Source organism: Nicotiana tomentosiformis, chromosome 11 (assembly GCF_000390325.3).
Source record: "Nicotiana tomentosiformis chromosome 11, ASM39032v3, whole genome shotgun sequence".
Lineage (NCBI taxonomy): Eukaryota > Viridiplantae > Streptophyta > Magnoliopsida > Solanales > Solanaceae > Nicotiana > Nicotiana tomentosiformis.
Genome location: NC_090822.1, coordinates 112,221,635 through 112,243,013, shown reverse-complemented (window position 1 = coordinate 112,243,013; position 21,379 = coordinate 112,221,635). Strand labels below are relative to the sequence as shown.

Here is a 21,379-nt window from a genome sequence, read left to right as displayed (position 1 = left end):
AAAAGGAAACATAAAACTTTGAACTGGGATCATTTTGGTGCTTCAATATTTAACTAACCACAACGGTTAGATTATTATCATATTAAAACTTTTTTTAAAAAAAGAAAAAAAGACGGGCTAAGTCTGTTAGCAAGATAGTGGACATACTATAAGATTCCTTAAAAATAGGATCCTTTGGAATATACGATAAGATTAACGCTATTAATCAGATGCGGCGAAGTGGATTCCTTAATCAAATTATAACCATTCGGAATCTCCATTAGGTTACTTAGCCTTGTATTTTGTCAACTCCTTTATACCTATATAAACACGCCTAAAATTATCAAAACATACACTTCAAAATCAAACTAAGCTTTCTTCTTTAGCATTTTAATCAATCTTTTTTTTTTTCCTAAAGAAGAAATTAAAAATGGTTGATATTGAAGGATCACCAGGTAGTTCTATGCATGGAGTTACAGGTAGAGAACCAGTTCTTGCTTTCTCTGTTGCATCTCCAATGGTACAAACTGATACCACTGCACATTTTAAAGTTCCGGTCGATTCTGAACACAAGGCCAAGGTTTTCAAATTCTACTCATTTTCAAAACCTCACGGTCTAACTTTTCAACTTTCTTGGATTTCTTTCTTTACTTGTTTTGTTTCTACTTTTGCTGCTGCCCCTTTAGTTCCTATTATTAGAGACAACCTTAACTTGACCAAAATGGACGTTGGTAATGCTGGGGTTGCCTCTGTTTCCGGAAGTATTCTATCTAGGCTTGCAATGGGTGCGATTTGTGACATGTTGGGACCAAGATATGGATGCGCGTTTCTTATCATGTTATCAGCTCCGACTGTTTTTTGCATGTCTTTCGTGTCTTCGGCTGGTGGCTACGTTGCTGTGAGATTCATGATTGGATTCTCACTCGCGACGTTTGTGTCGTGTCAATATTGGATGAGTACGATGTTTAATAGTCAGATTATTGGACTTGTTAATGGAACAGCAGCAGGATGGGGAAATATGGGGGGTGGAGCTACTCAGCTTATTATGCCTATTCTCTATGATATTATTAGAAGAGCAGGAGCCACCCCTTTTACTGCTTGGAGAATTGCTTTCTTTATTCCTGGTTGGCTTCATGTTATTATGGGAATTTTAGTGTTAACTCTTGGCCAAGATTTGCCTGATGGTAACCTTGCTTCCCTACAGAAGAAAGGTGATGTTTCTAAAGATAAGTTCTCTAAGGTGAGTAATCCATTTTCATTAATTTTCATGTGATCAAGAGCTAGGTTATAAGTTCGAGTTGTGGAAACAGCCTCTTGCAGAAATGCAGGATAAGGCTGCGTGCAATAGACTCTTGTAATCCGGCCCTTTCCCGGACCCCGCGCATAACGGAAGTTTAATGCACCGGACTGCCTTATATAATTTGTACTTTAGAACAAAGAGAATTTTGTTACCTTAGTTATTTAAAGGTAGAACAGGTAGCTAACTATTTCATCTCTATTTTTGTCATAGATATTGTGGTATGCTGCAACAAATTACAGGACATGGATCTTTGTCCTGCTCTATGGTTACTCCATGGGAGTTGAATTGACTACAGATAATGTGATTGCTGAGTACTTCTTTGATAGGTTTGACTTGTTTTCCCTAAGTTTTTTGTTACGAATAGTAGTACTTTTTCCATCCCAATTTATAATGATGGTGTTTGATATGACATAGAGTTCAAGAAAAAATCAAAATTTTATAAACCTTTGGTCAAAAATAGGACAAACATTTCTATGGCTATATCACTAAGGGTGAAATTGTTCCCGTGTTCGAGCTGTGAAATTAGTCATTGATACTTGCATCAGGGTAGACTGTCTGCATCACACCCTTTAGGAGTTGTTTGGCTGGAAAACAAGTTATCCCAGGATTAATTATTCTGGGATTAGTTATCCTCGGATTGTTATTCCACCCTCCTATAGGGATAAAAATAACACTACAATCCCGGGATAACTAATCCCGGGGTTAGCTATACCACAATTTTATCCCAACCAAATATGGAAAAAACTTATCTCAAATTTAATCTCGGGGCTAATTATCCTTTATCCCTCGTACCAAACGAGCCCTTAGGGTGCGGCCATTCTCGCACCCTGTGTGAACGCACGATGCTTCATACTCCCGGCTGTCCGTTTTTTATATCATTAAGGGTGAATATGAAGTTTAAAATAAAATTGTTATTAAATATAGAAAGATGTCATTCTAATTGGAATATATTAAAAAGGAAAGTGTATCACATAAAATGTTACACAATCTTCGTCGCCACTTAATTAAAGAAATTAATCTCTATTTTAAAAAATTGTAGATTTGATCTAAAGCTTCACACGGCTGGAATCATTGCTGCCACATTTGGTATGGCTAATCTCTTAGCTCGACCTTTTGGAGGATGGTCATCAGATATTGCAGCCAAACATTTTGGAATGAGAGGCAGATTATGGAACTTATGGATTTTACAAACACTTGGTGGTGTTTTCTGTTTCTTACTTGGAAAAGCAAGCACACTTCCTATGGCTATAGCTTGGATGATCATATTCTCCTTAGGTGCTCAAGCAGCATGTGGAGCTACATTTGGTATTATTCCTTTCATTTCGCGTCGATCGTTAGGTATAATCTCAGGTATGACAGGAGCTGGAGGCAATTTTGGTTCTGGATTGACACAACTCTTGTTTTTCACAACTACAAAATGGTCAACAGAAACAGGATTGAGTTATATGGGGATTATGATTATAGCTTGTACACTTCCTGTATCTTTGGTTCATTTCCCACAATGGGGAAGTATGTTTTTGCCTCCAACTAAAGATCCTGTTAAGAGTACTGAAGAGCATTACTTCACCTCTGAGTACACTGAGGCTGAGAAGCAAAAGGGTATGCACCAAAACAGCATCAAGTTTGCTGAAAACTGTCGGTCGGAGCGTGGTAAGCGTGTGGGTTCAGCTCCTACTCCGCCTAATGTAACGCCAAACCGTGTCTGAGCTTGAGTCTTACAGATCAGTATGGAGAAATGAGTGATTTTGAAAAGCTTACTTGCTTAATTGGTGTTTGTATCAACACAATAAACGTGTGATATGTGTCTTTTAATGAGCTTTTATTACCTAAGCGTGAGTAGTTAATTTGTATTATCACTTTGTGTTGTGAGACTGATCTTAATATTAAAACAGTTGATTTGGTGTAAACTTTCACTACAACAAGGAAGACTCTATTATATTTTTCCCTTCATTACAATCTTACTATACCACAAGATCAGCTTTTAAATGTAAACAACAGTCGTTCATTTCATGCCAGAAATTAATTCGTAGCTTCAATCATATTATTGAAAATATTCAAAAGATGCCTATTAAAATAATACTAAAAGAATTCAATGAACTTACAAATTAGAATAAACGCATTATTTTAGGGGTATGACTTGGTATTGATAAGATTCATGATAGTAGGAAACTAGGAAGCTGGTTCAACAAATTGGGCCGAGTTAAAGGAGAAATGGTTGGGTTCATCTGAACTATGTTCGGGTCAGATATGAAGAATTAATTCAAATAGCCGCCCACCCCACAACTTAAATTAATAATAGCTGGTAGAGGTATAATATATGCATAATTTATGTATTATATATGTATAGTTATGTATAATCAATGTATAATATATGTATATGGCTAGAAAAAAGTAAATAGTGAATGTGGCCGGCTATTTGTGTAAAGATCCCGTCAGATATTAGGGTTCAAGAGTGCAACATGTTTGGGCCAGAGCTCGATACTTCATCGAAATAGCATGTGATAGCCAGTTTTCAGACTGGTAATTAGAAAATAGTCAGCGTTTATAAAGTCATTGAAAAATAACAACTATTTAATACGGAGATAAAATCTAGACAAAAATTACCTTAGCTGAAACACGAAAAGTTCCAGTATAATATGCAAGATTATGGAGTTTCTGCGTATAAACTTCCAGCACGTTATGTTGGAACTCTAGCATTCCAGTACATTATACTGGAATCTCATATGTAAAAAATTCGAACTCCAACATATTATGCTGGACCTTTTCTGGATTTTTAAGGGTATTTTTATTCAAATTTTATTTTTACATGAAAAGTAACTAAATTTCGATTATTTTTTAAATTGGGGCTAATTTTCAACTACCAGTTGTAAATCTGACTATTTTTGAATTTCTGGTCGATACTTCCATAAACAAAGGAGATGGCAGTGCAATAGTTGCGAGAGACTCGCGCTGATACCACTAATTATAAATCTTGGTGATTGAGTCAGTTTAACTTATAACGGAAAGATTGCGGCAACGCTCTGAAATTCAATCACTTATTTTAAGAAAATAACGTTTAAATAGTTATAAATTATATAAAAATTACTGTAAGTTACTAACTTTAAAGGAAAGATATCTAAACATATGAAAATGTGTAACCAAAGAAAATGATTTCTTGGATCCCAAATAGAGTGGAACTAATGGAGTATATTAATGGATTCATGCTCATAATTCAAAGAACAACAATCGTACTCCACCAAAACATTGAAAATACATTTCATCGAACAAACACTGCGTCTTCTAGCCTAATACGACAAAGAAATATTTACTTATATATTAATCTTCTGTTTACAATTTTGCTGTTCCTCAATCTCATAGTGTCAAATATATAGCTAAGTTGTTATGACCGAGCAGAAGTGAGTTTCATAATTAATTTTGAGATGCTAAGTCAATATTACAGGGGGGGCACAATTGCAACTAGATTTAAAATAGTAGTATTAATTTTCTGAATAAAATATAAAATGGGGCAAACATTTTGGAGAAGAAAATCACATAAGTACCGATGATAACTCTAAAAGACTATCGCATTTATAATGTACGGTGTCACCCTCATTGGAAGTTTCCTTTTTTTTTTATCTTTAATCTTTAATAATTGTTTCTCTGCTGAATGTTGTCTAAAGACCATGTCGGTGTGCTAAGCTTCCGTTGTGTGCGGGGTCCGGACTACAAGGGTTTATTATACGCAATCTTACCATATATTTTTATAAGAGGTTATTTTTACGGTTCGAACCTCTTACCTATTGGTCACATGGCGACAAGTTTACTAATTATACCAAGACTCTCTGAGTTGAGTGATGTCTGACCTTTTAAAAAATAAAAGATAAACCAAGTCAAATACATTGAGCTCAACTTGCATATTTATTTAAGTAGAAAAAGTATAGTAGTAGCTTCTTGAATTTAGACGTGGGTTGCCTTAAACTTCGGCGATGTTGTTGCCAGAGGCACATCAAGGCTTGTCACACCGGATTTAACTTAATTCATAACTTTTTATTTTTAATATAAATTTATATGTAATATTTTTTTTAAATTATAAAAAATAGTAACTATGAACATATAATTTTAAAAATATAACGAGTTTTAATAAAATACTTATGGGCTGAACTTATAGAGTTTAAATTCTAGATCTGCCTCTGATTGTTGCTAAGATATCCTCCTGTCTTTGAGCCATAGCCATTATCTTTATTTCAATAGATTTACTTGATGACGTGAATTTATCTTATTTGAATTTTATTTTTAATAATACTTTTGTTCAAAGGAAGAGAAAATCATGAGAAAATAATGTTTGTTATTTACAAGCGCGCTGTTCTTGACAGTTGAATTATAAATTAAGAAATCATGGTCAACTTATCAACCATGTGTCCATGTTCTTTTGCTTTGCTAATAGATTTTGATAACTTATTTTTAATTACTTATTTAATGAACAATCCAACCCTCCATAGAACGTATCATTTCTTGGATTATAAATCAACGGTGTAGGTTTGGTGGCGGCTTTCATTCGGTTCTATTTGGTTAGTTGATTTCAGCAAATATTTGTCTTCATTAATATTACAAATTATATTAAAAATAGACCATAAAATGAGATAAGGTCGCTTGAGATGATTTAGACATGTCCTAAGTCGACTAATTGGTGAAACTATAAGGAAGTTGTTAAGAGGGGACGGCAAAACCTAACATCACATGGTACAAACCGTATTCACCGTACTTTAAATGACTTCAATCTTCAAATATTATTACTTTTATCAATTAAACATCTTTTTATTTCATGCTTTTTCCTTAGAAACACGCTAAAGTTTCCTTATAACTCATGCTAAAAACGACGTCAAATGTTCCTATCGATGCAACCGCAAGACTCCAAGTTAAAGTTGTTGAGCAATATCATTTGCTCTAAAATCTATATAACATCTGCAAATTCCATCTTGCTCAGCTATAGGGGATTAAATTATACTATTAAATTCAACACTTATATGAACTCTTATACGTATCAAGCTCGCGAAATATCTGCTAAATGAATCGGAAAGTCATGGGGAAACAATGAGTGTTGGTCACTATACCATTTTCTATGGACCTATTACATTTTAAACCAATCAAAGTCCGTCAAATATTTTTTACAAAATTCACATGTACTAATAGACACAAAAAAAAGTAGATATAATCATAATTTCATGTCGCTTGACCACGAAACCTTCTACTTTACTAAAGTACAGTGAGAAGGAAAGAAGTTACGTAAGTTTGACTTTTCTTTAGGTAAATTGATTTATTTTTCATGTTTTAAAAGTACTGGTTTTTACTGTCAATTTATAAATTAGTTGGAATGGCGAGGCAAAATATTGTGAATTTAGGGTTTCAAGTTAGATTAAAGAGATAAGGTATCAAAACAATAAAATATACCAAAGCACATGCATGATCGATAAGTTGACTATAATCCAATTCAGTAGCGCCAATGCCGGTGCCCCATTTACGTTCCCAAACTTCATAAGGGCAAGAAAAACAAATAAGAGATTTAAATTTTTAAAGTGAATAGAATAATACAATATCCGTTTTAATTTCTCAACTAATGAACTCTAGATGTTCAAATGAATGTTAAGAAAGAGATGACACCGAAATCTTAGCCACCCCACGCCACGTCTAATTAAACAAGAAATTATTAATTTAAGTTTTATATATATATATATATATATATATATTGGTAAAGTTATATATACTTATAAAACAAAAAGTAAAGATAAATGCAAGTGGAGCTGAAATAACATGTGAACAAGTATTTTATGAATAAAATAATTTTGAAGATACGTACAAACTGCGATAGCCACTCAACAACAACAATAACAACAACCTAGTATAATTTCACTAGTGAGGTCTGGGGAGGGTAGGTGTACGCAGACCTTATCCCTACCCTAAGGTAGATAGGCTGTTTCCGATAGGCCCTCGGCTCCCTCTCTCCAAGAACTCCCCACCTTGATATTAGGATGACTCGAACTCACAACCTCTTAGTTGGAAGTGGAGGTTGCTTACCACCAAAGCAACCCACGATAGCCACTCAGTATTATCATTTGTACGTAAGTCGTACTTATAAGATTTTCATTGCTTTATGGGAGTTTAATCCTGCTAAATTCTACTTGCAAAACATATTCTTGCATGTTGACTAGGTTGATAATTCAAAAATAAAATAAATAGACAAGTTACATGTTATATCAGGTAAACCTGATCTGATGGTATAAACAAACAATTCTATTAACTGACAGTATATATATTGTTAGTGTAAACAATCTTTTTGGGTGAATTTCTCCACAAGTTGGAATAAGTCCCTAATTCGGAAGTTGGAATAGGTCTGTAATGTCATTTATAACTTGTGTGCAAAATTTAAAATCAATCAGAGGTGTTTTGGTATGAATCAAAATTGGTTTCAGAATTCGGAAGTTCATAGTTTCATAAGCTTGAATCGGGGTTGCGATTCGTTGAATCGGTCTTACTTATATGATTTTTGGCCTCGATTAGGTCCGTTATATCTTTTGAAACTTGTTGGTATATTTGGACCCGGGGTGTGATTCAGATTGAATCCGGATCAATTTTTAGACTTATGCAATTGCTGAAGTTTCCAGACATCTGGTGTCATCGCACCTGTGGAGGGATTGGACCTAGGTGCGGCTCGAAAATGCGAGTGATAGGGCGCAGAAGCGAAATGGGATGCCCAGACCTGGGGTCGCAGGTGCGAGGTGGTTTCCGCATCTACGAGTCCTAAGGTGCGTAGAAATAGTCGTAGATGCGGAAGGGGCAAGCCTGGTCGGTCTTCGCAGAAGCGGAGAGTTTTTTGCAGGTGCGCGTGTATGTCTGCAGAAGCAGAATCTCCTAAGCCTAAGTGGAACCCGCACCTGCGATGGTATTTCCGCAGGTGCGGCGTCGCAGATACGATGAAAGGCTTGTAGTAGAAGCAGATTTACTTGGAAGAAAATAGGAAATTTAGAGGGTTTGTTTTATAATTTATTTTTGGACATAGAGAGCTCGGTGTGAGGCGATTTTACGGAAGATTTTCAAGAAAAACATTGTGGTAAGAATTCCTAACTCGATTTTGGTTAAACTACATGAATCTATTATTGTTTTCATCATTAATTTAAGTATTTTGGAGTTGAAAATTTGGGAAAAATTTATGAAACTTCTTAGGCTAAGATTTGGAAATTTGATGTTGGATTTGAGTAATTCTTGTATGGTTGAACTCGTTATCAAATGAGTGTTCGAATTTTATAATTTTGGTCGGGTTCTGAGATGCGGGGTTGGGTTGACTTTTTGAGTTGACTTTTTATTTCTTTGCAAAGATCGTAATTTTATGGTTCGAAAGAGTTTTCTATAGTTTATATTTATAGTATGGAGTTATTTTGGCTAGATTCGAGCCGTTCGGAGTTGGATAATCGAGGGAAAAGCCTACTAGTGGATTGAGTTAGTGTGATTTTAGGTAAATGCCTTACCTAACTTTGTGGGGGGGAATTACCCCTTCGGATTGGCGTTGTTTGTGATCATTGTGATGTGTGAAAGTCGTGTACGCAAGGTGACCAGTGTGTACACGGGCTAAATGTGGAAATTATCGGTTTTAGCTATGTAGATTCCTTTCATGCCTTAATTGAGTTACCTTAACATGTTATAGTCATCATTTTCTAGTTTATTTTCACATGTTCTACTTGTCTTATCTCTTACTTGCTAATTGCTCTACATGTTTAGTTGAAGTTCTTGTTTTCTTTAGGCAAAATACATAGTTACCCATCGACCTTGAAGCGAAATCCCAGTTACACACCTCTTGTTCACGGAAAACCTTTTTCACACTCAACCTTTCAAAAGTGTATCTAAGACACATCACTTTTGTACTTGATCAATTTTTCTGATAACATAAAAGTCACGCCCTAATAAGGTCGTAACACGTGCCATTGACTTTAAAAAAGGAAAACAAATATTAGAAAATTACAATTAAAATATATTTTCTTCATCTTCCCATTTTCTATCTTAAGCACCATTGCTGATGCCACCTAGTTGTTTGTGAGAAAGTTTCCAACAACATCAAAATTCAACCACACCATCTAAACAGCTAGTTGAAAATAATCGAGCAACAAATTGAGTTCAACAACCCAATAATCAACAAAATCCGATTGAATTTTTAAGCTTTTTTCGATACCACAACAATGGTGGATTCTAGATTTTTTTACCAAACCTTAAATACTATTGTTAAAACTTTTAAATCTATCACAAATAAATAGTTTTCACAATATTTGGACAATAAACCAACAAAAATTGCTCAATTTTATATCTAAAATTTTATGTTCTTTCCAAAATTCTATTTGGGGAAGAAGACGATGGGAAGGGTGGTATGAGGAAGAAGACCAGAGGGAGGGGGAGAGGTTCCTGTGGGGAGGGGAGATTAAAAAAAATGAGATTTTTACGAGCTTCGCGCGCTTTTTTGTGTGTAAACACGCAAGTGCTATCTGGTCAAAAGTAGTGTGTCTTAGACACACTTTTGAAAGGTTGAGTGTGTAAAAGGTGTCCCGTGAAGTAGAGGTGTGGAACATGGATTTCGCTGCAAGGTTAATGGGTAAACTATGTATTTTGCCTTACTTTATTCCATAGTCATTATTTAACCGTTGAATTCATTACTTGAAGTTGTTATTCGTGGAATATCTTATTGTTGAAATTGCTATTGAGTTATAATGGTCATGATTTGCATTGAGGTTAAGTCTTAAATTGTGAAATACTATTCTTTATTGAGTTATTCACTACCGGTTATTGTCGTTGAGACTCTTGTGTATATTATGGTTGAGCCATGGGCTCTTTATTGTGAAAACACTATTATTGTTGGTTTTGGTGGCAAGTTGTGATATTGGGCATTTGAGGTACGATTTGTGATACATTATGATATTGATACGCATGCGGTGAGATAAGGTAGGCTTGATACACGTAACTAGTAGGGGAACTACTAGAAGCCATCCGGTGTGATAAGGTGGGCTAAAACGTAGGATGCTATTTCGGGAAAATAATTTTTAAAACTAGATGCAAGGCTCCCTCGGTGATATAAGGAAAAATTGTGAATTATTCTTGTGATTTGAGACTATACGAGGTTGCACCCCGGTAGTGACTCTTGTTGGTATTTCTCTATTGTTGTACTTGTCTTTGGTTGTTTGTTTCCTTAGCATATTATTTCTTGTCTTCTCCGTGTTGCACTATTTGCTTTAGTTCCGTGTAGCTGATCTTGATATGCTATTTGTTGTTTCAATTTCATTACAATCATTACTACACTGCCATACACTTGTACAATCTTCTTATTTATTCTAGTAGGGCCTTGACCTGACCTCGTCACTACTCTACCGAGGTTAGGCTTGGCACTTACTGGGTACTGTTGTGGTGTACTCATACTACGCTTCTACACATCTTTTTATGCAGATCCAGGTACCTCCTACCATCTCAGAGTTTAGCTGCAGAGACTTCAAGGTATACCTGACGTTGTCCGCAGGCCTCGAAGTCCCCCTCTACCTTGACTATTATATTTTCCGTATCCTTTTAATGATATTGATGTATAGGATTATGCAATACTTCTATTTAGAGCTTGTGACTTGTATACGCTGGGTCTTGGGAGTTGTATATGCTGAATTGCAGATTTCATATAATATAGTTGTTGAGTTTTGAGACTTTATTTATTATTTCGGTTATTTCTGTATGAATGTTAGGCTTAGAGACTAGGTGCCATCACGACATCCTACGAAGGGAAATTGGGGTCGTGACAATAAAAAAAGAGAAGAAATTATAAGTCAGTAAAATTAATGTTCAAAGTTGAGATTAGAATTATCTGTGTTTTTTAAATTGCAGGGATTCATGTGCCATTTAACTAGATTCAGTAAGATTGAAAGTTTTGATACCAGAATCCGATACCAGACTTTGTTTCTCTAGATATATATATGAGAGCAACTTTAGTTATCGTTGTTGTGTAGGTTTTGGAAAAATACAACCTAAAATCCATCTTCATGCATCCAATGGTGACGTACCGATTCTTAAGAAGTTTCTTGTCTATGTTTAATTTGGATTAGTTAGGGACAAGCATTAGGCTTAACCGAATGAAAATTTTGCCCAACTTTGATCAAGTCAAACATGCTAGATCCAATATCATAAAAATAGGTGGAGTAAAACTAATTCTCAAGTGATTTTGTCTATAATTAGTAAAATATTTTACGTTAATTAGTAGGCGATGTATGATCTTGCATAAATGCTGAAGGTAAACTAAATCAGGCTCTCTACCAAAAGAGACTATTTCCAAATCTCTAATATCCGAGATATCTGGTTAAGAATATAGATGAACATTTACCATTCCACCGCATCCTTTGGTGTATCTAGAAGTTGCTTCTGGTTGAAAAAGAAAGAGACTGCACTTTTCACTTAATCTTTTACATATGATGGGTCAATTTACTTAAAATTGGGAAAATAGTGACTTACTATAAACATTGTGAGTGCATAAATTCAGCTGTCCTTAAAAATAATACTCCCTCTATTTTAATTTAAATACATTTTCCTTATTAGTCTGTTAAAAAAAGAATGATATATTTTTATATTTGGAAACAATTTAACTTTAAACTTTTCATTTTACCCACTTTACCCTTAATAAGAAATTTTTATAGCCACAAAAATTGCATGTTCCTACAAAATTTTTGCCCCTTAAACTTTTAGAACTACATGTTTCAAAAGTCTTTTTTTTCCATTGAACTACATCATCTAAATTGAAACGGAAGGACGTATGTAAGTAGAAGTAGACCTATGTACAGAGAAGAGGGGTCACCGAACTCCTCCCTTACCATCGACAAAGAATCTAGATTTATATGTATATATATATATATATCTTGAAAACGGTTATATATTTTACTCAAAAGCCTGATTTTAGTTGAGTTGTTCGCTCATGTGTCCTCTGCCTTCAAATGGCCCATCTCCTTATAAGCCACTAGGATGGGGCAACTACAGTACGCCAGTACCGTACAAAACTTGGTACTTAAATAAAGAAAAAGAAATTACTGCATTCAGCTAAGTTTAAGCTGCCTTTAAGTTGATCAGTTCATTCTAGTAATTTTAATTGTTGCACATTAAATGGAGTACAAATTAAGGGTTGTTAAACACATCATAATTAAACAAATAGGCAAATATGTACTTTCACTATTTTCTTCTATTTTACAAAAGCATACCATGTGATGCCAATGTGTACAATACGTGTGCTTTTTTAATGTCAAATCTCTGAAACTCTATAAATACCATACCATTTTGCATTCCCATAATCACCACAGCATCAAGCTTTTTGCTACTTAGCTTCCTAATATCTCGTTAATTTGCTACTCCACATTCCACAACCACTAGCCCTTCTCTAAGCCTTTAATTTTTGTTTTAAGACAAAAATGGCTAATTTTGAAAGTCCCCTAGGTAGCTCAGTGCATGGATTAACTGGCAAAGAACAAACATTTGCATTTTCTGTTTCTTCACATAGCCATAATAATCCTGATAATAAGAGCCTAGCCACAAAATTTGATTTGCCAGTTGATTCAGAGCACAAGGCAAAAGCTATAAAAATCTTCTCATTTGCACAACCCCACATGAGATCTTTTCACTTAGCCTGGATTTCGTTTTTCGCTTGTTTCATCTCCACTTTTGCTGCTGCTCCTTTAGTTCCCATTATTCGCGATAATCTTAACCTAACGAGAGCAGATATTGGCAATGCCGGGGTTGCTTCTGTGTCTGGTAGCATTTTCTCTAGGCTAGTAATGGGTGTACTATGTGACTTAATAGGTCCAAGATATGGCTGTGCATTTCTCAACCTTTTAACAGCCCCTATTGTTTTCTCTGTGGCTTTTGTCTCAAATGCAGAAGGATATTTAGCTATGAGATTTTTAGTGGGATTTTCATTAGCCACATTTGTGTCATGCCAATACTGGACTAGTGTAATGTTTAATAGCCAGATTATTGGACTTGTTAATGGTGTTGCAGGGGGGTGGGGTGATATGGGGGGTGGTGTTACTCAACTCCTTATGCCTTTTCTTTTTCATATAATTAAAATAACTGGAGCTACTCCATTTACAGCGTGGCGTATCGCCTTTTTTATACCAGGATGGTTACATATTATAATAGGACTTATGGTCTTAACTCTTGGTCAAGATTTCCCTGATGGTAACCTTAGTACTCTACAGAAAAGGGGTGATGTTGCCAAAGATCAATTTTCAAAGGTAATTAGACTCTGCCCCTATACATATAGTATAAACTAGTGAAATTAATTATTAGCACAAATTGACTAATTTTCTTTTATATTCTTTTTCTGTATAGGTTCTTCGGTATGCAGTGACAAATTATAGGACATGGGTCTTCTTCCTCCTCTATGGATTTTCCATGGGAGTTGAGCTTTGCATCAACAATGTCATAGCAGAATATTTTTACGACAAGTAAGTTTTTTATATCTCCAGCATTTTAATAGTAAATCTGACTTTTACACTCAATTTTTATGGTTGATTTTACGTAGGTATCTCATATTTGACCTGATAGTGTAAATCTTTTTATATATTATTAGAGTGTAGAAATTAACAGCTTGTTTAGATGATTGTTACCTATTGTATTGTATGGTATTGTTACTTTAAATACATTGTTTGTTTTAATTGTTACTTAAATTTTATTATATCGTATCGTTAAATTCATCGTTACATAACAACCAAAAGTGTCATTTTATATAACGACGGATTTGGTGTGGTCGCATCGTTACCTTATTTTTTTCCTCTCGTTTTGTCCTTTCTTCTTATTAATTATATTTTATCCTTTACCCTACCTTTTATATAACAATATTATCTCATACCCTACTTTTTCTTTGTAATATTGCAAGTTTATTCTTCATATTGTTGGTACATGATATCATGAAATGACGGTAAATGATACATTTTATCCAAACATTGTATTCGTCAAAATAATATAATACAATACATTATGAAACGACATGTAACAACCGTCCAAACAAGTTGTAAACGTCCCAATTTCAACTTACACAACTGACCATATTACTCAATGTTGATAGGTTTAATCTGAAGCTACACACAGCAGGAATGATAGCTGCAACATTTGGAATGGCCAATTTTGTGGCACGTCCATTTGGAGGATATGCATCTGATTTAGCAGCAAGAAAATTCGGAATGAGAGGCAGGTTATGGGTCCTATGGATAGTGCAAACATTAGGAGGAGCCTTCTGTATTTGGTTGGGCCGAGCCGAATCTCTTCCTATAGCCATAGTTTCAATGATTCTCTTCTCAATCGGAGCTCAAGCTGCATGTGGTGCAACTTATGGAATCATTCCTTTCGTTTCGCGAAGATCGTTGGGCTTGATTTCAGGCCTCACTGGTGCTGGAGGAAATTTTGGAGGGGGCTTAACACAATTGCTTTTCTTTTCAACGACAAGATTTTCGACAGCAATGGGACTAACTTGGATGGGAGTAATGGCCGTGGCTTGTACAATACCAGTTGCTTTTATTCATTTTCCGCAGTGGGGAAGTATGTTTTTTCCAGCTTCAAAAGATGGGAAATATGATGAAGAGCATTATTATGGTTCAGAATGGACAGAAGATGAAAAATCAAAAGGATTACATCAGGGAAGTGTTAAATTTGCAGAGAATTGCCGATCTGAACGTGGGAAAAAACATATTGTTTCTTCCTTAGATACTCCACCTTACTCTCCAGAACATGTTTGAAGAAATCGCAAGAAGAATAAATTGAATGTATTTGTAATGTTTAATTAGTGGAGTGTGATTGGTTGTTTCTTTGTAGTATTATGAGCTTACAACCATGAATCCATTGTAGTTTGTATTAATTAGTATGAGCTTATAAGTTTTTCATGTGTCCTTTTTTCTTTTTTTATGTAAATAACTCATGAGAAATAACATTTTCTTATAATCTATGGTTTCTGTGACCCTTAAAAAAAAATGTGTTCGCCAATTCTCTCATTTTATGTGGAAATTATTATGGATCCCCCGAAAGGGAGCCTTGCAGTACACAATGGTAAAATTGTCTTCACGTGGCCTATAGGTTATGAGTTCGAGCCTTGGAAACAATCACTAATGCTTGCATTGAGTCTGTCTACCTCACAACCCTTAGGGTGTGATCGTTCCCCGGAACGTGAACGCGGGAATATCTTGCACACCTAGCTGCCCTTTGTTACGGTTCCCTCTAAAGAAATCGCGAACCGGGTTTTAGGGAAACTCCTATTTGTACAGTTAAATGCACATATTGCAATATGTGCATTTATTACTCTTTCAAGATTGCATCCCTTATTTTTTGTTCGGAGGAAAATTATTATGCAAATCAGAATTTGTGCAGAAGTGATATTACTAAGTCAATGAAAATATTAATGCATTTAGCCTTATTATACTCTTCCATCGTTGGGGTCACAGCTTTTCATTTACATAGTTAATCATGTCTAGGTAAGTACGCACCGACATGATTAAATTTTACTTAAGTTCATCAGCACGTACATAGCTAATAGAGGGTGTAATATTAAACTCATTTCAGATTTTACAGAACATAGAAATTATTTCTATTGGAATTTAATAAACGAGTTTCTTGTTTTCGTGTCTTGAATAATTCCTGCCATGCATAACAAATGTGAATTTAAATCTGTGTAAATCTTTTCTTTTTCTTTCTTCTCCTTTTTCCAGTTATAATATTTACAAGTCATGCTGAAAAAGAACCTTATAAATAGGGAAGTAATATCCTAATTTGTTTTTTTTTTAACGTGTAATACCCTAATTTGATTTTTTTTCCCACCGTAATATTATACCATAATTTGATAAGTTCGTTGTACTTGGAAAAGCCGTACACTTTGACTAGATCACAAGTGTTTTCATGGTATCGTATGCTCTCAATCCCAAAAAGTTGGAATTTATATTGTTAAAGTTGAATTGTTGAAAGCAATATCTACATTTTCTTGGGTTATCTGTTTCTTAATCTTTTTTTTTATTCCTTTAGTTTTTTGTTTAAACATTTACTTCATAATGTCACGACCCGAAATTTTCGCCTTCGAACCGTGATGACGCCTAACATTTCACTTGTTAGGCAAGCCAACGTTAGAATAATATTATCCATTTTTAAAATAATTTTTAAATTTATTAATAACAAAGAACAAATGCGGAAGTAAAGTCTGAAATGTAGTGAATAATCCTTTAAAACAACGGTGTCTAAATACCATCCCAGAATTGGTGTCACAAGTGCACGAACTTCTAGAATAATACAAATAAAGGTCTGAATAAAATAAAGTTGTCTGGAAACAAACACACAGCTAAAGTAAAGTAGACGGGGGACTTCAGAACTGCGAACGTCGTACAGTTATACCTCAAGTCTCCTCTGAGTAGCTGAAATCTAAGCAAGTCTATGGTACGTCGCTGGGACCAACTCTGAAATCTGCACAAGAAGTGCAGAGTATAGTATCAGTACAACCGACCCCGTGTACTGGTAAGTGTTGAGCCTAACCTCGATGAAGTAGTGACGAGGCTAAGGCGGGTCACTTACATTAACTTGTACGCAATATTAGTAACAACAACAAATAGTAGAAATAATCAGGTAACTCATTTATAATAATTGAAGCCAACTCTGCAGTCATAACCAATTATCATTTTCATTAATTTCCGTTGCAGCGTGCAACCCGCTCTATCAATATATTCATATTCAATTCTATTGCGGCGTGCAACCCGCTCCTCCAATATATTTATTTTAATCAAGTCTATTGCGGCGTGCAATCCGATCCCCAAATATATATATATATAAGTCTGTTGCGGTGTGCAACCCGATCCTCCAATATGGACTTTTTAATAAGTCTGTTGCGGCATGCAACCCGATCCTCCAATATGGACTTTTAATAAGTCTGTTGCGGCGTGCAACCCGATCCTCCAATATGGACTTTTAATAAGTCTGTTGCGGCGTGCAACTCGATCCTCCAATATATCCATTTCAATCAATTCTGTTGCGGCGTGCAACCCGCTCCTCCAACATATTCACTTACTAATTCTTATAGAAGAAATTTCTCCAATAAATACAATAATTAATATAAAATTATAAAACAACAAGCATACAATAATTATGATTTAATTATGAAACAAACAATGATAAATAGCAAATTATTATGAAAATGAGGGAGAAAATAGGCAGTTTAATATTTAATATGCTAAATGTCAAATAACAATTAAGACACATAATTCAAATAGCATGTAACAATTAATGCAGGAATTCAAGAATTAATATTTGACAAAGAATAGGAGAGAAACAATTATTATAATAATTAATTCACGATTTAAAACGATTTATGATTTTTCAAGTAATTATGCAAATAATTAATTTGACGACGTATAGACACTCGTCACCTCGCCTATACGTCGTTCGCATGCATTTCACATAACAAATAGTTTAAGGGTTCTATTCCCGCAAATCAAGGTTAACCACGACACTTACCTCGCTTTGTAAATTTCAATCAATTACTCGACCATGGCTTTTCCTTTTAAATTTGTCTCCAAAAGCTTCAAATCTATTCATAAACAATTCAATATACTCAATACGAATCACATGAATTTACTAATTTTTCGGATAAAAATCCGAAATTTATTAAAATATTCGACAGTGGGACCCACATCTCAAATCTCGAAAAAACTTATGAAATCCGAACACCCGTTCTGAGACGAGTCCAACCATACAAAAATTACCCAATTCCAATGTCAAATGGACTTTCAAATCTAAATTTCTCGTTTTTGGAAAGTTTTACAAAATTTTCAATTTCTTATATCCAAATCCGAATAAAGGATGAATATAGACATGGATTCATGAAATATAATCACTTTTGGTTATAGAACACTTACCCAATTCAAAGTCATGAAAAACCCCTTTGGAATCGCCAAAATCCGAGACTTAAAACTCAAAAATGAGTAAAAATGGCTAAGACCCAATTTTTATATATTCTGCCTTTCGCATCTGCGGCCTATATTTTCGCACCTGCAGTCTTGCATTTGCGAGACAAAGCTCGCATTTACGGAACAGGGCAGCTTGACCAGTGGCCGCATCTGCGCCAAAAAATGTCGCACCTACGACATCGCAGAATCGCACAAGTGACCGCAGAAGCGATCGTCGTCGCAGAAGCGGCTCGTCCATTGTGGATGCGGTTTCGCAGCTGTGCTCATTTCTCCACAGAAGCGGAGCTTGGCAAGTCTGTCCAATATCGCAGAAGCGACTGCTATTCCGCATGAGCGGCCACGCACCTGCGCACAAAATGTCGCAGGTGCGACACACCAGAACCAGCATTGGGCAGCAGGTTCCAATTGCTCTGTGGCTCATCCGAAACTCATCCGAGCCACTCGGGACCTCGTCCGAATATTCCAACAAGTCCAGAAACATAATAGGGACTTACTCGGGGTTTCAATTCACGTCAAACAATATCAAAATTACAATTCACACCTCGATTCAAACTTTTAAGTTTCAAACTTTTCAATTTGCAAATCTCATGCCAAAATATATTAAATGAATCCGGAATTACTTCAAATTTGGCACACAAGTCATAAATGACATAATAGAGCTATTCGAATTTCCAGAATCGAATTCCGGCTTCGAAATTAAAAAGTCAACCCCGTGGTCAAACTTGGAAATCTTTAACCTTTAAATTACTAGTTCCGTTAAATGGTCATAACTTGAGCTAGGGACCTCCAAATTAAATTTTCGGGCATACGCCCAAGTCCCAAATCACGATACGGAGCTACCAAAACTGTTAAAATACTGATCCGGGTCCGTTAACTCAAAATATTGACCAAAGTCAACTTAGTTGAGTTTTAAGGCTCTAGTTCATATTTTAATCCATTTTTTACACAAAAATATTCCGAAAAATTTTATGGACTGCGCACGCAAGTCGAGGAGTGATAAACAGTAGTTTTTGAGGTCTTAGAATATAGAATTAATTATTATATTTAAAGATGACATTTTGGGTCATCACATTCTCCACCTCTAAAACAAACGTTCGTCCTCGAACGGAGTTAGAAAAAAAAATACCTGAGCTGGTGAATAAGTGTGGATATTTACTCTGCATATCCGACTTGAACTCCCAGGTAGATGCCTCTACCGGCTGACCTCTCCATTGCACCCGAACTGAAGGATAACTCTTAGACCTCAACTGTTGGACCTGCTAGGCTAGAATAGCTACTGGCTCCTCCTCGTAAGTCAAATCTTTGTCCAATTGGACTGAGCTGAAATCTAACACATGGGACGGATCACCGTGATATTTTCGGAGCATAGACATATGGAACATCGGATGAACCGTTGATAAATTAGGTGGTAATGCAAGCTTGTAGGCTACTTCACCCACCCTTTCAAGAATTTCAAAGGGTCTGTTATACGTAGGGCTCAACTTGCCCTTCTTTACGAACCTCATTACACCTTTCATAGGTGAAACTCGGAGCAATATTCTTTCTCCAACCATGAATTCAATATCACGAACTTTACGGTCGACATAACTCTTTTGCCTAGGCTGAGCTGTGCGAAGTCGATCCTGAATAATCTTGACCTTATCCAAGGCATCTTGTACCAAATCGGTACCCAATAACCGAGCCTCTCCCGGTTCAAATCAGCCAACTGGCGAACGGCATCGCCTTCCGTATAATACCTCATATGGAGCCATCTGAATGCTCGACTGGTAGCTATTATTATAAGCAAATTCCGCAAGTGGAAAGAAATGATCCCAAGAACCTCCAAAGTCTATAACACAAGCGCGAAGCATATCTTCCAATATTTGAACAGTGCGCTCTGGCTGTCCGTCTGTCTGTGGATGAAATGATGTACTCAACTCCACCCGCGTGCCTAACTCACGTTGTACAGCCCTCCAGAAATGTGAGGTAAACTGCGTACCTTGATCTGAAATAATTGACACGGGCACACCGTGAAGGCGGACAATCTCACGAATGTAAATTTCAGCTAACCTCTTTGAAGAATAGGTAACTGCCACTGGAATGAAATGTGTTGATTTGGTCAACCTGTCCACAATGAACCAAACTGCATCAAATTTTCTCTGAGTCCGTGGGAGTCCAACAACAAAATCCATAGTGATACACTCCCATTTCCATTCAGGAATTTCTAACTTCTGAAGCAAACCACCAGGTCTCTGATGCTCGTACTTAACTTGCTGACAATTCAGACACCGAGCTACATATGCAAATATATCCTTTTTCATTCTCCTCCACCAAAAATGTTGCCGCAAATCTTGATACATTTTGGCGGTACCTGGATGAATAGAATACCTGGAACTGTGTGCCTCTTTAAGGATTAATTCACGAAGCCCGTCAACATTAGGCACACAAATACGACCTTGCATTCGAAAAACTCCATCTTCCCCCACAACAACCTGTTTGGCATCACCGTGTCGCACCGTGTCCTTAAGGATAAGTAAATGAGGATCATCATACTGCCGCTCTCGGATATGCTCATATAAAAAAGACCGAGCGACTGTGCAAGCTAGAACCCGACTGGGTTCTGAAATATCTAACCTCACGAACTGATTAGCTAAGGTCTGAACATATGCAGCTAACGGTCTCTCACCAACCGGAATATAAGCAAGGTTGCCCATACTCACAGCCTTTCTACTCAAAGCATCGGCCACCACATTGGCCTTTCCGGGGTGATATCATAGTCTTTCAACAACTCCAACCATCTTCTCTGTCTCAAATTAAGATCTTTTTGTTTGAACAGATACTGAAGGCTACGATGATCGGTAAATACCTCACACGAGACACCATAAAGGTAATGCCTCCAAATCTTCAGCGCATGAACAATGGTTGCTAATTCTAAGTCATGAACATAAAAATTCTTCTCGTGAACTTTCAACTGCCACGACGCATATAAAATCACCTTGCCATCCTGCATCAATACTGCACCAAGCCTAATGGGAGATGCATCACAATACATCGTATAAGATCCTGAACCTGTGGATAATACCAACATTGGCATCGTAGTCAAAGCAGTCTTAAGCTTCTGAAAGCTCAATTCACACTCGTCTGACCATCTAGA

General features: G+C 36.0%; 2 protein-coding genes across 2 annotated transcripts; both read left to right on the top strand.

Moving 5' to 3' along the window:
• Positions 1–362: 362 nt before the first annotated feature.
• Positions 363–3,161, top strand: LOC104112807 (high affinity nitrate transporter 2.4-like). Its single transcript, XM_009622830.4, has 3 exons — positions 363–1,219; positions 1,490–1,605; positions 2,319–3,161. Exons 1-3 carry the CDS (start codon positions 410–412, stop codon positions 2,983–2,985), a joined length of 1,593 nt encoding a protein of 530 aa, XP_009621125.1. The 5' UTR covers positions 363–409; the 3' UTR covers positions 2,986–3,161.
• Positions 3,162–12,608: 9,447 nt separating this feature from the next.
• LOC104112806 (high affinity nitrate transporter 2.4-like) lies at positions 12,609–15,249 on the top strand. Its single transcript, XM_009622829.4, has 3 exons — positions 12,609–13,545; positions 13,643–13,758; positions 14,379–15,249. Exons 1-3 carry the CDS (start codon positions 12,724–12,726, stop codon positions 15,043–15,045), a joined length of 1,605 nt encoding a protein of 534 aa, XP_009621124.1. The 5' UTR covers positions 12,609–12,723; the 3' UTR covers positions 15,046–15,249.
• The last annotated feature ends 6,130 nt before the right edge of the window (positions 15,250–21,379 follow it).